Raw genomic sequence first — 15,174 nt, forward strand, 5'->3', positions numbered from 1 at the left:
TGATACTTACAGACTTCTACTCAAGTAACATTTTCAATGTGGGATGTTTACTTGTAGCAGAGTCTTTTTTTTGTTTACAGTGTGGTATTAGTAGGCATACTTTTACTGAAGTAAAGGATCTGAATACTTTAGAGTCCAGAGTCTGTCACATATCTCTCTCACACACACACACACACACACACACACACACACACACACACACACATGCACGCACACACATGCACGCACACGCACACACACACACACACACACACACACACACACACACACACACAGTGGGTGAGGTCTGGGCGGGACTAGGAATCCACTCTCTTGCCCAGACTGTCAGTTTCTGCCTGACAGGGACAGAGAGACACCACAGACACTGATCCAAACTCCAAAAAATGGAAAAAGGAAGAAGTAGAAGAATACAGAGACCAGAGCAGGTGTTGTACGGATAGCATGGAGTTACATTTAAGAGGATTTGTATTTTTCTTGGACACCTACCTGCAAGTTTCTGCCAAAACTTTAAAAGAAACTGTCTGAATCAACTCTGGATTTTGTATTTAGGCTACACACTTTCTAACTGAACAAACGTCTTGTGGATTATGAACTGAAGACTCTGTTTGGACATTTTTAATTCAACTCCAGCTCTAGTGAAAGTGCCACCAGCTGATTTTTAGTTCCAGATTTTGTATCTGTGTTTATTTTTGTCGTAATTGTCATCTTAGGAAAGTTTAAATCTGTGTCTTTGGAGTCGAAGATTTCAGTACAACTTTCTGACTTTTTATTTCCTTGTTTCATACTCTCTCTCTTATCTATTTGTTGCATTATGTAGAACATGTCAAACATGTTCTCAGAAGTATATCAGAGTAGGCTTCAGGGATAACCGGCTGTTTTAATGTTGGGAATGACATCAGAGTTTCAGTGAGAGCAGAGTGAGTGACTGATCTCTCTGTGAATGGACTACACACACCGCCCGGAGCTTAACACGGCATCTCACCGCGTTGCGTAGAAGTGGATCACAAAGGTAAGAAACCCATGACGATCCCACACACTTTATGTAGAGCACAGGGGTCAAACTCAAGGTCCACGGGCCAAATCCGGCCCCTCGCACGTTTTGATGCGGCCCGCATATCACTTTAGCTTCACAATAAGTTTTGGCCGACCTAGATGTGCGCCAAACCAAAAAGATGGACATTTTATTTGTAAAACTGCATTTGCGCAACACTCAAAACTGAATTTGTCGACTTTGATGGCGCTTTTCAGGCAACCCGTAACTCGTGTTTTCACAACCTTCTACCCGTGAAAGTGCCCTGGAACGGCAGTCAAACCCGTAACTTACGACCCGTGAACTGGTACCAGATCGTTTTACTCCCAGTTACAGTTTTTGACGTCTCACACACATAAACAACAATGGCGACCCACTGTTGATGCTGTACAGACGCCGGTGATTAACAGTGAGAAATAGAAATAAACAGACATAAATAGGCAACGTAAAGTAACTCCGCACATTGTAATCAAAACAATACACATACGATTGTGAACTACTACAGGTTATGTTTATTAAATGAAGCCCAAAATATGTCGCCGACTAGAAATCGCTAGTATCAGCTAGCGCTAGCTAACGTCAACGTTAGGTAGCCACGAGCTAACGTTAGTTAGCCTAACCTGAACCCTGCCAACGGCACAATGTTTAGCTAGCCAGCTTTGACGGTGTGCCAAATGTCATTATCAGACGCCCAAATCTGCTGTACATAAACGTAACTAAACCGACTTCCACTCAATCACAGTTTATCTGGATGGTGACATGCTGGAACGCTACCAAGTTGTGAGTCGTGACTTGAAGTCGTAACTTACGGGCTACAAATTGTGACTGGAACGTAGCATGAGACTCCTACAGAAGCAGAGAGTTTTCATATTCAGGCTGTGAGTCGGCTGTGTGGTAGCCTGCTTTTAAAAATGTGATCAGATGATTGTTTTACTTGATTTTTGCTGACTTTTTAAGGGCTTTGTGTCGAGCGAACTGTAAGTGAAAATAGATGGGACATGCAATCATACAGTCAAAAATATTTGACTTTTTCGATGAAATAAAAGCATGTCAATAAACTACATGTCTGGCCCCTAGATGTCATTCCCATTTTCCAGTGTGGCACTCAGTGAAACTGAGTTTGAACCCTCTGAGAGAATGATGACCTCAGGAATAGAACTATTATCAGTCCAAATTCCCCCAGCACAACCCACTCTTTTACAAAAAACTAAATGCTCATTTAAAAAAAATAAATGTTGTCTCATTTTAACACTTTATAATAATCTTTACGGCTGGGTATCGCCAATTATTTGTTGAATCAATTCGAAGTAAAATCCCCACTGGGGATCAATAAAAAGTATAAATTATTATTATTGTAAGAAATATATGTGTATTAACAGTTGTACAACTGTATGTTTTAACAGAAACTGTCCATAGACGGTTTGTGTTTTTGTTTTTTAACATTTCATCATTTTGTGCTCCGACAACTCTTCAGGAGATTAGAGTCCACTATGGTCGCTTTTTTTCGGGGTTTGGTGCTTTTTGTCGACATTTTGTCATGTATTTCCGACGTTTTTTTTTCTTTTTTTTTCTTTTTGGATGTTTTTAAAGTTTTTTTCCAACGTTTGCAGAAGTTTACCAACTGAGCAGCTTAGTATGAGACTTTTAAATGACAGGAAATGTTCCGTATTTTGACTGGAGCTACATACAACATTTCTGTTTTTAATGTTAATGTTAATGGAAAAGTAAAAAGGGTAACGAGCTGCCAGAACTTTTTCTGTTATTTTACGGATTTCATTTTTAGAGCAGCGATCTTCAACAAGGGGTGTCCCGGGACCCCTAGGGGGTCCTCACAGTTACAGCAGTTAATTTTTTTTCTTCAAAAAATGAAAATGTCTTCACACCAATCCAACATATTATTAGGAAAATATAAATCAACCAATTTGTGAAAAAACCCACTGATGATATGCTCACTATCCACAGATACAGTTCATCCTGAGGATTCACTGTGCCACATGTATGTTTAACATAAAACATGATTTATAAAATCATGCCAACAATTCTTATTTTAATAGCTTAGTATTCTATGCATACACAAAACATGTATGTATAAAGGCTTTAACTTAATTTTATACAATATATGTAGTAAGGGGCCCTGCTCTGTCTCTCTTACAGTTAACCCTTGTGTTGTTTTCCATTCGACCATGCATCGTCCTCTCATCCTCCCCGGTCAAAAATCAACACTTTTTCTGACGTTTTTTGTCTCTTTTTCGACATTTTTGGTGCTTTTTTCAATGTTTTTAACGTTTACGTTTTTCACTACTGTCTATACACATTACTAACATCAACTTATTACCACTAGTTTTACACTTATTTTGGGAATTTATGGTCAATAAACCTCATTTATAGGAAATTATACCCAATTCTTGAATTAAAAATGCAGAAATGATGAATTATTCAGACTAATATTAAAGGAAGGATAATCACAGAAGGGTATATGTCACCATTCAGTCGGGATACTGTTTTGAAACATTTTCATTTTCTTTTTTCAAACTGAATAAAACACCCTAAAATTCAAAGTGGAGATTGGATCTTTCGTTGTACTTGTGACGCACGTTGTATGGACTCATCTGTGTTATTTTTGGGTAATCAAAATTAGGTTGTTAAAAAGAAACTCAGATAGATAGATAGATAGATAGATAGATAGATAGATAGATAGATAGATAGATAGATAGATAGATAGATAAATTTAGAAAAGAAGACAACACAAGGGTTAAGGGGTCCTTGGCTTAAAAAAACGTTGAAGCCCGCTGACAACCTCAGGAATGTAGGCATTATCAGTCCAAATTCCCCCAGCACAACCCACTCTTTTACAAAAAACGAAATGCTCATTTTAAATGTTGTTGTGGCTCAGGTTAAACCTTGTGTGAAACACGAACAAGCAAAAACAATGAACGCCATAGAACTTTCGTTTACTATCCAGTTTGACAGTCGGCAAAAGAACATAAATAAACTACTTTAACTTAACTTAACTTAACTTTTCTTCGGTCTAAATTACGTGGTATCGGTTCAGTGCATAAACCTGAGTACTTGCTGATACCAGTTTTTAGGCAGTATCGGAGGCCTTTCCGATACTGGTATCAGTGTCAGACCATCCCAAGAAAATAGTGGCCAACAAATACATTATTCCCTCCATGTTTGAGTAACGTTTGCCTGTGAGCCACAGACAAGGTAGGGAAATCAGAAAGTATTGAGGGACAGACTCACACAGTTTTGGTTTTGGGCTTCTCATTGGATTTGTTGACAATAGCAAAAATATGACTCATTGCAGTGTTTTCCCTAGCTTTGTGGAAGACTTTTTAGAAGGGGGTTTAGGCGTCCTTCCTCAAGAAAATGTGACGTTTATCAGTAAACAAAGATGCAATTTCCCCATTCATTTTGTGTCTCTTTGTAGTCATGTCTCTTTTTGGTCATTTTTGTTTTCTTTGGGGTTGTTTTGGGTCTCTGTGGTCGTTTGGCGTCTCTTTGTAGTCGGTTTGTGTCATTTTGTGGTCTCTTTTTCACATCACTTTGGACCGTTGTTATCACCACATCTGTGTCTGAAACGTTGGAAAAGCTAGAGCAGATAATAAATTAATAACACACAAAAAGCTTCAAGACAAAACTTGCTGAAGAAGTCCAACTACAATCATTAGATCTGAGAAAAGTCTTTTAGTTACATCCATTAGGCCTATGTGCTGCCCAAAATTCTTTCATTGTGGAACGGGAGGCTTTAGAACCTGGGAGCAGCATTATCTAACTACAAATCAGTGGTGTAGTCTAATGTATTGGCGACTATATTGGCCAGAATCTGCATTTGGGGGAGGGGGGGGCCATATCATAGTGGGGGGTCAGGGTGTCCTCCACCAGGGAAGTTTTGAGCAACAACGATTTCATTTCCTGTATACGGACACACTTTTATGCACCAATTTACGGTGGAAATACCTTTATTTAGCTTATGTGAAGAAGAAAAACACAGATGAAAATTCAAAATATATCAAAAATGTAATGGAAAAGTATGTTGTTGCGTGTCATTGGACATTTTTAAGTGGGTATATGGAAATCCTGGAGCTTTCTTAGTGGGTATACTGCGTATACCTGCGTATCACGTAGACACCACTGCTATAAATCGACTTATAAACAACCCCAGTGGTGAAATGTGAAGTACATTTACTCAAGTACCGTATTCAAGTAGACGTACTTGTACTTTACTTGAGTCTTTTCTTTTCATGCCACTATCTACTTCTACTCCGCTACATCTCAGAGAGAAATATTGTACTTTTTACTCCACTACATTCATCTGAGAGCTTTAGTTACTAGTTACTTTACAAATTAAGATTTTTGTACACAAAACACATAGTTTATAAAATACAATGTTGTATTATAAAGTAAACTACCCAACAATATAACGGCCTACAAGTCCAGCTGAATTGATTAGACCATTAGACACACTGTTTGGATCGTTTCCAGTTTTTAAAATGTGAGGATTTTTCTGCATTAAGTACTTTTACTTTTAATACTTTAAGTACATCTTCCTGATGATGCTTACATACTTTTACTTAAGTAACATTTTCAATGCAGGACATTTACTTGTAACAGAGTATTTTTACAATGTGGTATTAGTACTTTTACTGAAGTAAAAGATCTGAATATTTCTTCCACCGATGAACAACCCACATCGTTGTTGGGAAGCAGACATTTTCTAACTGCAGTTGTCCCTGAGTGAGACCGTGCTGTTCTGTCGCTGACACTGACCTTTGACCTCTGTTTGGAAGCGGGGCCAGAGAGAGAACACACTCTCCCTCCAGGGATCCATAAAGTATTGATTGAACCCTTTCAAACTCTGAGCTGACCGGTTCATCGATCTATACACAACATGACCGCGGACACACACACACACACACACACACACACACACACACACACACACACAAAGTGCTGGTCGTTATTAGAGTCCTGTAGCAACCATTGCTATTCTTACTTTGACACTGTTACGTGACTTAGGCAAGGACACTGGCTGTACTTTGTCAAATACCGACTAAACCTGCATGCGCTGTAAAACCCAGTAATATACTGGCAGCAACATGGCCAGTAAACTACTGTTTATTTACAGTATGCATACTGTTTTTACATTTTAAGCTATTTTACTGTAAATAGACAGTTTCTTACTGTATTATTTGAATTTACAGTAATATCCTGGCAGGAGTGTCGCCAATAAACTACTGTTTATTTACAGTAGTACTAGAGGATGGATACCCGAACCGAAAACGTCGGGACCCGACGGTACCCGACGGGCCGGGCCGGGTTTGGACAGATATTTAGAAATGATGTTCGGGTTCTGGTCGGGCTCGGTCACATCAGCGCGATAAGGCATTGAACATTTTAAATTTAAAAAAGCTTATTATGTAGGTGTGCGCCTGTGTTAACGTGAGCTTGTTGCCCCGTGTGCGCTGATGCGCTCATCTGTTGACATTTCTGAATGCCTTCCTACAGTTGCTTAATAAAAGCTTTCCACACAAACAAAACGTACGTGTCTCATTAGTATGAGAAAAAAACTGATTTTAACTGTGTCGGGCTCGGACTTAAATATCTTAATGACTGTCGGGCTCGGGCCGGGTTCGGTTACTGCTCTGTCGGACGCGGGCCGGGCTCGGACAGAAAAATGCGGCCCGATCTGCATTCTAATGCGTACAGTTTTAAAATTTTAATCTATTTTACTGTAAATAGACATAGTTTCTTACTGTATTATTTTAATTTACAGTAATATACTGGCTGCAGTGTCATTCCCGCCTTTTCCTTTATTTTCCCAAGATGCATTGGTATTAACAGAAAATACCTGTAAGCTGTGACATTCGCAGATAGCGCTGGATTATTTTTATTTTCTCCCAGAATGCATTGCCATTGACAGCATTATCCTGTATAACATTAAAACAGTACGATGCCGCGAGATATTAGCTGTAAACTCAAAGGTTCACAGTGTGGGCATCAGTTGTATGAGTTCCAGCATGTAATAGTTTTGAATTTTCAATTAGTTTTTATTTTCTTTTAGTTTTGGATTTCATTTTTTGTTCAATTTAAGCTAGTTTTTCAGAGTGTGTTTGCTAGTTTTAGTTTAGTTTGTTTTTGTATGGGTCCAGGTACAATGTTTCAGAAGTATGTAGCTACACATGGACAGTATAGACATGATGAACAGACATGGTGTTTAATGTTAAATCTTTGCACTACTTAAGTGTCCGATGTGAAGCAATTAGAGCACAGCGCCATCTGATGTTGATTCAATTCTAGTCTCGCATTGCCTGGCCCATTTCCAGAGCGCTGTGGATACATGGTTCAACCTGATCAGCTCTTACCAGTGTATCGCCGTGTGTACTTCGTCCACAGCAATCCCACCAATCGGTCCCAAAACGTCCCAGTTAGAGAGTAAATGCTGTAAACATATTCATTTGTAAATCTTTACAATCATTCACCAAAAGAACCAAGCAGGCCTGCCTTGTTGCACGATCCAAATTTTCTTCAAAACTTGACATTTATTTTATTCACAAGTTTATTGTTGTTTCTTGAAGCGAACAGTTTAAGAACGGCAACACACAGGCTACATTTACATTGCCACGTTTTGTTTTTTAAGCAGAGTTCAGAGCCAAAAGTGATCTCCATACATTCAAGTGTTTTTATCTCCAGTAGAAGAACTAATCTCAGTTTAAACTAACATGCATATCTTATCATCATTCTGGTATGCTGGGCATGCGGGTGCCAGGGTAAACAGGAGGATGCATGTATACTCCGCCAGTTGCTGGTAGTTGCCATAGTAATGTTAGTAGCTTAGTCTCAGAGAATGAGACGTCATGATCAAATCAGGCTGCGAAACGTTGGCGTCAGTGTCAGTTTTGCCAAAGGTCTCCGTTTGCGGCCGTTGAAACCGCAACACAACCCTGCAGATTCCAAATCAAAACGGGGTCAGAAGTGTTTTGAAATTTCTCCAGTTTAGGGGCTCTTAAACGCCAGAGTAGTGTGAATGCGAGGTGTAAACGTAGCAATGTAAATGGAGCCACATAGAGCGGAAGGAGAGGGACATTCAGCGCCGGATGTCAGGCAAATATCCTGGAAATGTACTTCCGTTGATCCAGACTATGGATGTCATGATCTCCCCATGGATCAATGTTACTGACTGTGGAGATTCCCAAACATTTCTCTATTTACTGCAGAAATATCCAGTGGTGGTTTAAGTACATTCACTCACATTCACTGTACTGTACTTAAAGATTGAATATGTAACATTTCGGCATTAAAATGCCTAAAAACGAATAAACCCCTCTTATGTATTTAGTTGAGTTGTGTACTTACATTATCCAAATGTTTCCAACAATGTTCAAACCCAGAGAAGTCATTTTAATCAGGGACACTGTGTCATTTGGTCGCCGTCTACAGTATATGATAGAAAATGTACAGGAAAAGGTATTGAGTTGTGACTCTGAGAACTTGCTGTATGACTGTGAGAGGACCTGAGCATGTTGCTGTTATTCACACAACTACGCTGAAACTATTTTTCGTGGTCCAACATACCAAAGTGCTGTTTCAAACCCTAAAATAAATGCTCAGACACAGGAGGACTGTGAGAAAGAAGTGCATAAAACCACACCTTATGACTCAGCTGTGTACAAGACCTGTTCCAGTTGTGGCTTGTTAATCACACCCAAATGTGTGTGTTTGTGTGTATGTTTCTGCGTGTGATGATGGATAGGAGACAACTGTTTGTGCAGCATTCACAGCGTTAGAGGCATGTTCGTGGGTGTTCTCCTTTAGCTCAGTTTGTTTTTTTACATTTTTGAGCAACTTATCAACACTTCATTCAAAGTCAAAGCCAATTTAGAATTTGTTGCAAAATGACAATACACAATCAGTACCAGGAAGTAAATAGTCTGGATAAACGGAAGTACATTTCCAGAATAAAAAGATATCCCTCACCTTCCTCTCTCTGTGTGTTGCTGTTCCCTTCTCTTCGGGAAACAACAAACTTTGAGCTAGCAAGATACACGCTGAAAATGAAAATTTGGATGTTGCAACAAGGCAGGCCTGCTTGGTTCTTTCGTAGAATGTGTTTAAGGCATTTCCTCTTTAACTGGGACGTTTTGGGACTGATTGGTGGTATTGCTGTAGATGAAGTAGGCCTACACACGGTGATACACTGGTAAAAGCTAATGAGGTTGAACCATGTATCCAGCTAATTTAAATAGCTCTCGTTACTGTATTGTGTGAACATTTAAAGGCATACTATGTAACTTTTCCCTCTTCGGTCCCCCTACAGGTTGTCTCATTGGAACTACAGCTCGCGCGGCTTTGTTTTGTATGTAGCGTTTTCTTTTGGGGGGTGCAAATGTTCCTCCAAAACAAGTTCCTTCCTGAGATTATTTAGCAGAGCCACCGTCGCTGCGTCCGGAGCTTAGCGCTGCCCAAGACGATTGTGATTGGTTTAAAGAAATGAAAACAACCCAGAGCGTTTTGTTTTTCTCCTATCCCAAAATGTAACTGTGGTGTAGTCAGACGTTACTCTACAGAGATGGGTCTGGCAATGTGAGATTAGGGAGTAAATGACAGCACATTTGATTCATACTTTTTGTCTTGCCTCTTTTAGTCAATACTTCGCCGAAGTAACCATGGCGTCCCGAGGGAAGCCCAGCCAGGGGCGTGGCATGTCCTTTCTGTTTCCTTGCTGCTACAAAGACAGTGACCAACCAGAGATCACCATATGTGATAACATGAAGACTATGGCTGTACTGGAGCCCACCCTGCCCATGCCCCCCCTTCAAGAGCTGGACTCAATGTTCACTGAGCTGGTGGTGAGTACAAGTCCGTGTTCCTACTCCAAACATTATTCCTATGTGCCTTCAAACATCCATTCAAACAGCTTTTTTCTTATGTTCATTACTCTATCTTCCCATTCTTTCTATCTTTCTTTCTTTCTTTCTTTCTTTCTTTTGCTTCAGGATGAACTGGACCTTACAGATGAGCACAGAGCTACCATGTTTTCTTTGCCAGCAAAGAAGAAATGGCAGCTCTACTGTAGTAAGAAAATGGTAAGACACTATAACTACTAGGGCTGCATTATATAAGGAAAATATGAGATAACGTTGTTGAATATCGCGATAACAACATTACATGCGAGTAATAAACCGATAATAAAGTGCTCAGTTCTGCTGCTTTTAGTATTCTGCTCAGATACAACACATTTCTTATTGAATTTAAAACAAATGAAAGGAAATCATGTCCAACATTCTTTTATTGAACAAATTGAACATTGAATTGAATATAAATGGACACACCGGAAGGTGCGGGGTGTATTTTGCCCATAGCAATCTCTGCCAATCGGTCCCAAAACATCCCAGTTAGATAAAATTGCGAGTCCCAATTACTCGCAATTTTATCAAAATCGCAGGGGGGGGGGAAATATTGCAGGGGGGGGGGCAATGTTTGTTAAAGGCATAACATCTGTCAAACACTTCTGAATTACGTAAGTATTGTGGTGCTCCAGCCTACAAATTGTATCCTACGGACTAAAGAAAAAAATCTTTGTATTGTACAGATCCTTGAAAAAAATCAAACTATAATCATTTAAAAACAAAATCATTTTAATATTTTTCTAGGAAAATAAGAATAGTGATACAAAAATAAAATGCCCTCCACTATCGTGGATTATATCGCAATTGTAATATCAGTCAAAATAATCGCAATTAGAGATTTTCCTCACATCGTGCAGCCCTAGTTAGAGAGTAAGTGCCGTAAACATATTCTTTGTAAATCTTTACAATCATTCCCCAACAGAACCAAGTAGGCCTGCCTTGTTGCACCATCCACATTTTCTTCAAATCTTGCCAAAACTTTTCAGCGTGTAGCTTACTGGTTCGAAGTTTATTGTTGTTTCCCGAAGCGAACAGAGTTTAAGAACACTGACACAAATAAAATGAACTGTTGTCTATCTAGACTACCCTGACCTGTGTGTGTGTGTGTGTGTGTGTGTGTGTGTGTGTGTGTGTGTGTGTGTGTGTGTGTATTGCAGGAGGCAGAGGAGAATACAGGAGCAACCAGATGGCCAGAGTATTATATTGACCAACTCAGGTCCATGGCTGCTGTGAGTAACACAGTTTATTCACAGACACAGATTCACAGATTTTGCTTTATTACCAATTTCCTTTAAAAAAAAACATAAACACATTGATGATTTTTGAAGGCACTTTTTTTTTTTCTTTTTTTTTTTTTACAATTGCTTTTGAATGACAATGTTAATTTAAATGCTATTGCAGTTTATTGTAACTTTATTTCAGCTGATATCACAGAGTGCAACAATCCTACATTATAAACCAACATTTAGCTCCAGGAGCCAAAGGGACAGAGCCCAACTCTCTTCATTATTGCCTCCTTTGTGAAGAGTTGTGAGGCATTACTTAGTCTGACCCCTCTCTTTTCCAGAGGAGGACTCTGCTGGCACTGGAGGATGAGGAAGAGCAGGGGAGACATACTATCGTAGATGGTCTAAAGACAGCACTGCGGACGCAGCCAATGAGGTACAATTCCTGCTCTAACAAACAATTCAAATCAAATTCTGAAAATGTAGACATACATAAGACTTTATTACGGGTTCATGGTCCAATAAAATGACAGCATAATACATACAACACTTAATACATACAGTATATAATCCCAGGGGCATAGTACAATTTCATAATATAAAATATCTAAAAAGAAATATATGTAAATATATCCATCATCTATACTGTTAAAAATAGGCATTTGTGCCACCGTCTTCAAGCTGTAGTAAGAAATCTCGTGTATAAACGAATCCGCCGACTTGATGCGTCTATGAATGAGATTATCTTGGTCATATCCAACATCAGATTCAGTGTTGTTCGTTGTCAGCGTCAGATATGAAGTGTATTAATTTGTGCAGACACAAACATCTCACTAGCACTACACCATGTAGGCCTTTTAAGTAGTATTCTCAAAGCATCATTGTATGCTACCTGTAATCTTTTCATGCTTCCCTTGTAATTAACCCACAAGTGTGCAGCACACAGAGGTGTACAATGAGCTTTAAACAAAGACATTTTTACAGCACCAGAACACATACTTAACTTACGTACAAGGATATTTGACGTGTGCATAAATCTTACAGCACCGCCTGTAAATATCATCATCATCCATCATTTTATCAGTAACAAAATGCCCTAGATATTTCACTCCGGTACAAACATCGGGAACATCTGATTCCCTTTGGTGCGACAGATCAACATAACGCTCTTGTATTGTATTTGTAGGGCTTCACCAAAGCTTAATTTCACATTCCCGTGACCGCAGTGACCTAAAGAATCTTAATGTGCCATTCTGATTTATGTCCACCAGGTTTGTGACGCGATTCATCGACCTGGATGGCCTGTCTTGCATCTTGAATTTCCTGAAGTCAATGGACTACGAGACCAGCAACTCTCAGGTCCACACGTCCCTGATCGGCTGCATCAAAGCTCTGATGAACAACTCTCAGGGCAGAGCTCATGTCCTGGGTCACTGCGAGAGCATTAATATCATCGCACAAAGTCTCACCACTGAAAGCATCAAAACCAAGGTACATACCGTGCATTCACTACCAAAATAATGACAAAACAAAGAACAGGATCTTGGAATTCTTTCCAAAATCCATTAAAAAGAAAAAAAAACTGAAATATCACATCGACACAAGTGTTCAAACCATTTGCTATGACACTTGACATTTAGCTCAGGTGCCTCCCATTTCACTAGATCATCTTTGACACCACTAGGGGGCGCGGTAGGTATTATGGAGGTGCTTTATGATCATGCAAAACAAAACATGCAAGAATTAAATGCCCCCTTTCATTACCATGGGTATAGTGCCACTCGGCCGGCCATGCCAAAACACTTATTTATTAAAGCAACACTAGAGAACTTTTCTGGCTTCTGTCCCCCTACAGGTTGGAAGCAGAATTGTCCATTACATTACATTGTTCAGTTCATTCAAACTACAGATCCGATCTGGCAAACTTGCATAATGTAATAGCATGTGTAGCTTCCAACCTGTAGGGGGACCGAAGCAGGAAAGGTTACATAGTGTTGCTTTAACTTCAAAATTCAATGAAAAATAATCTCGAAATGAAAGCACAACGTGGTGTCAACATAAAACACAGCGCTTTCAAGCCGGTGAGCGGAGTTCACTTCACAGCGAAAACAAAATACTTTCAACCCGGAAACGCTCGTTCGTTCCTTGGGAGTGTTTTAATCCAAACCATGATCTTTCCCCTAAACTTAACAAGTCGTTTTGGTGCCTAAACTTAACTGTCATCGCCGCATGACGCTCACTTTTTTCCGGCTAAACTCCACTACAATGGCCCCTGAAAGGGCCGTCACCCGGCGGTGCCTGTAGCCGGCTCGCAGTCACCTATTGGCGTCCTGGAGCTCTGTAGCGGCCAAGCCAGCAACTGCCGCTTGGATTTTATCGTTTTATGGCACTATGTGTTCACGTTACAGCGCTTTACTTTGTTCAAAATACTTCTATTTTAGGTATATGGTCTATTGGTGAAGTAGCATTAATCACTTCCCACCAGGGATAAAAAATAATTCAGCAAAGGCAGAGATATGTAAACCAGAAAGGGGGAAATCCCACGCATACCCCCCCGGCAATTCGCACCCTAGAGTTAGGAACACACAACCTATGTGGTCGTTTAAGGTCAAACTTGTACTTGGCCCTTTAAAATCACCATGTTGCAGTTATTAATCACTTGTCGTTTGTAATTGTCCGTTCTTCTTTCTCTCCCTAGGTTGCGGTGTTAGAGATCCTTGGTGCAGTATGTTTGGTGCCAGGAGGCCACAAGAAAGTACTGGAAGCCATGATGCACTACCAGAAATACGCCTCGGAGAGAACGCGCTTTCAGGTCTGCTTTTGATTTGTTTATGTGTGCTTCATTTAATCTTTTACAAAGGGACATGGAAGTGTGGATGAAACAGGTTCTCATTTCTTGACACAAAGACCCGTGAAAGGGGAATTCTCTAGGCTTCCCATAGACAATTCTTAATTGTTATCATTACTAGAGCCCGACCGATAAAGGATTTTTAAGGCCGATATCGATACAAATATTTGGTGATTTAAAAATCCGATATTCCGATATATCAGCCGATATATATTAAAAAAAATAATCCAAAACATAAATAGATTTCCCTAACATTAGTTATTTGTAGTTATTTATGAGTCCTCACTAAAATAATATGATAATGCAGTTTATAAATAAACTTGTTTGTTTTATTGTCACAACAGAACAGAGGAACATCAAAATATATTAAAGTTCTGATAAATAAAATGTATAAAAACACAAACTTAAGATATGAAACTTAAAGTCCTTTGAACAAAAACACAATAACAAAAAAAGGTTGAATTTTTTAAATATTAATTTATCAGAATCATTTATTTGTCATTATAAATTATTCTGATGAATGAATAAATAAAAAATAAAATAATCATTCATCGGCCATTATAAATGCTGATACCGATAGTTTGGAAAATGCATAATAGATAGATAGATAGATAGATAGATAGATAGATAGATAGATAGATAGATAGATAGATAGATAGATAGATTGATAGATAGATAGATTGATAGATAGATTTTTATTGATCCCAAAAAAATGGGAAATTCCGATGTTGCAGCAGCAAAAATATCAGACACACATCACATATACAGAATATACATGAAGTAAAAGGATACAATATACATGAAATAATAATAGGATAGAATATAAGAACAATAGTTTAAAATATCAATAAGTTGGGAATAAAAACTGTACAACTGTTTAAATACTATTGATAAAGCTGTAGGTAAACAAACCTACTGTGCAAGTTGCAATTAGTGCAGTTGTGATGTCTACGAGTCTTATCTGTGTTAAATAGTTTGATTGCCTGCGGCAGGAATGATTTCTTGTATCGGTCCGTGCGACATCGAAGCTGTCGGAGCCTCTTAGAGAAGGTGCTCCTCTGTTGGACCAGTGTGGGGGGGTGGAGAGGGTGGTCGGGGTTATCCATGATGGCTAACAGTTTGTTCAGTGACCTCCTCTCCACCACAGCTTCAAAAGTG

General features: G+C 39.2%; 1 protein-coding gene across 1 annotated transcript in view; it reads left to right on the plus strand.

The window, feature by feature from the left end:
• Positions 1–321: 321 nt before the first annotated feature.
• daam1a (dishevelled associated activator of morphogenesis 1a) overlaps positions 322–15,174 on the plus strand; it is a 31,586-nt gene continuing 16,733 nt past the window's right edge. The window contains exons 1-7 of the mRNA XM_078276758.1: positions 322–1,009; positions 9,678–9,882; positions 10,030–10,119; positions 11,100–11,171; positions 11,510–11,604; positions 12,440–12,659; positions 13,867–13,980. Of these exons, the coding sequence (XP_078132884.1) occupies positions 9,700–9,882; positions 10,030–10,119; positions 11,100–11,171; positions 11,510–11,604; positions 12,440–12,659; positions 13,867–13,980 (774 nt within the window). The 5' untranslated portion in view covers positions 322–1,009; positions 9,678–9,699. The remainder of the gene's footprint in view (positions 1,010–9,677; positions 9,883–10,029; positions 10,120–11,099; positions 11,172–11,509; positions 11,605–12,439; positions 12,660–13,866; positions 13,981–15,174) is intronic.

Source organism: Sander vitreus, chromosome 20 (assembly GCF_031162955.1).
Source record: "Sander vitreus isolate 19-12246 chromosome 20, sanVit1, whole genome shotgun sequence".
Lineage (NCBI taxonomy): Eukaryota > Metazoa > Chordata > Actinopteri > Perciformes > Percidae > Sander > Sander vitreus.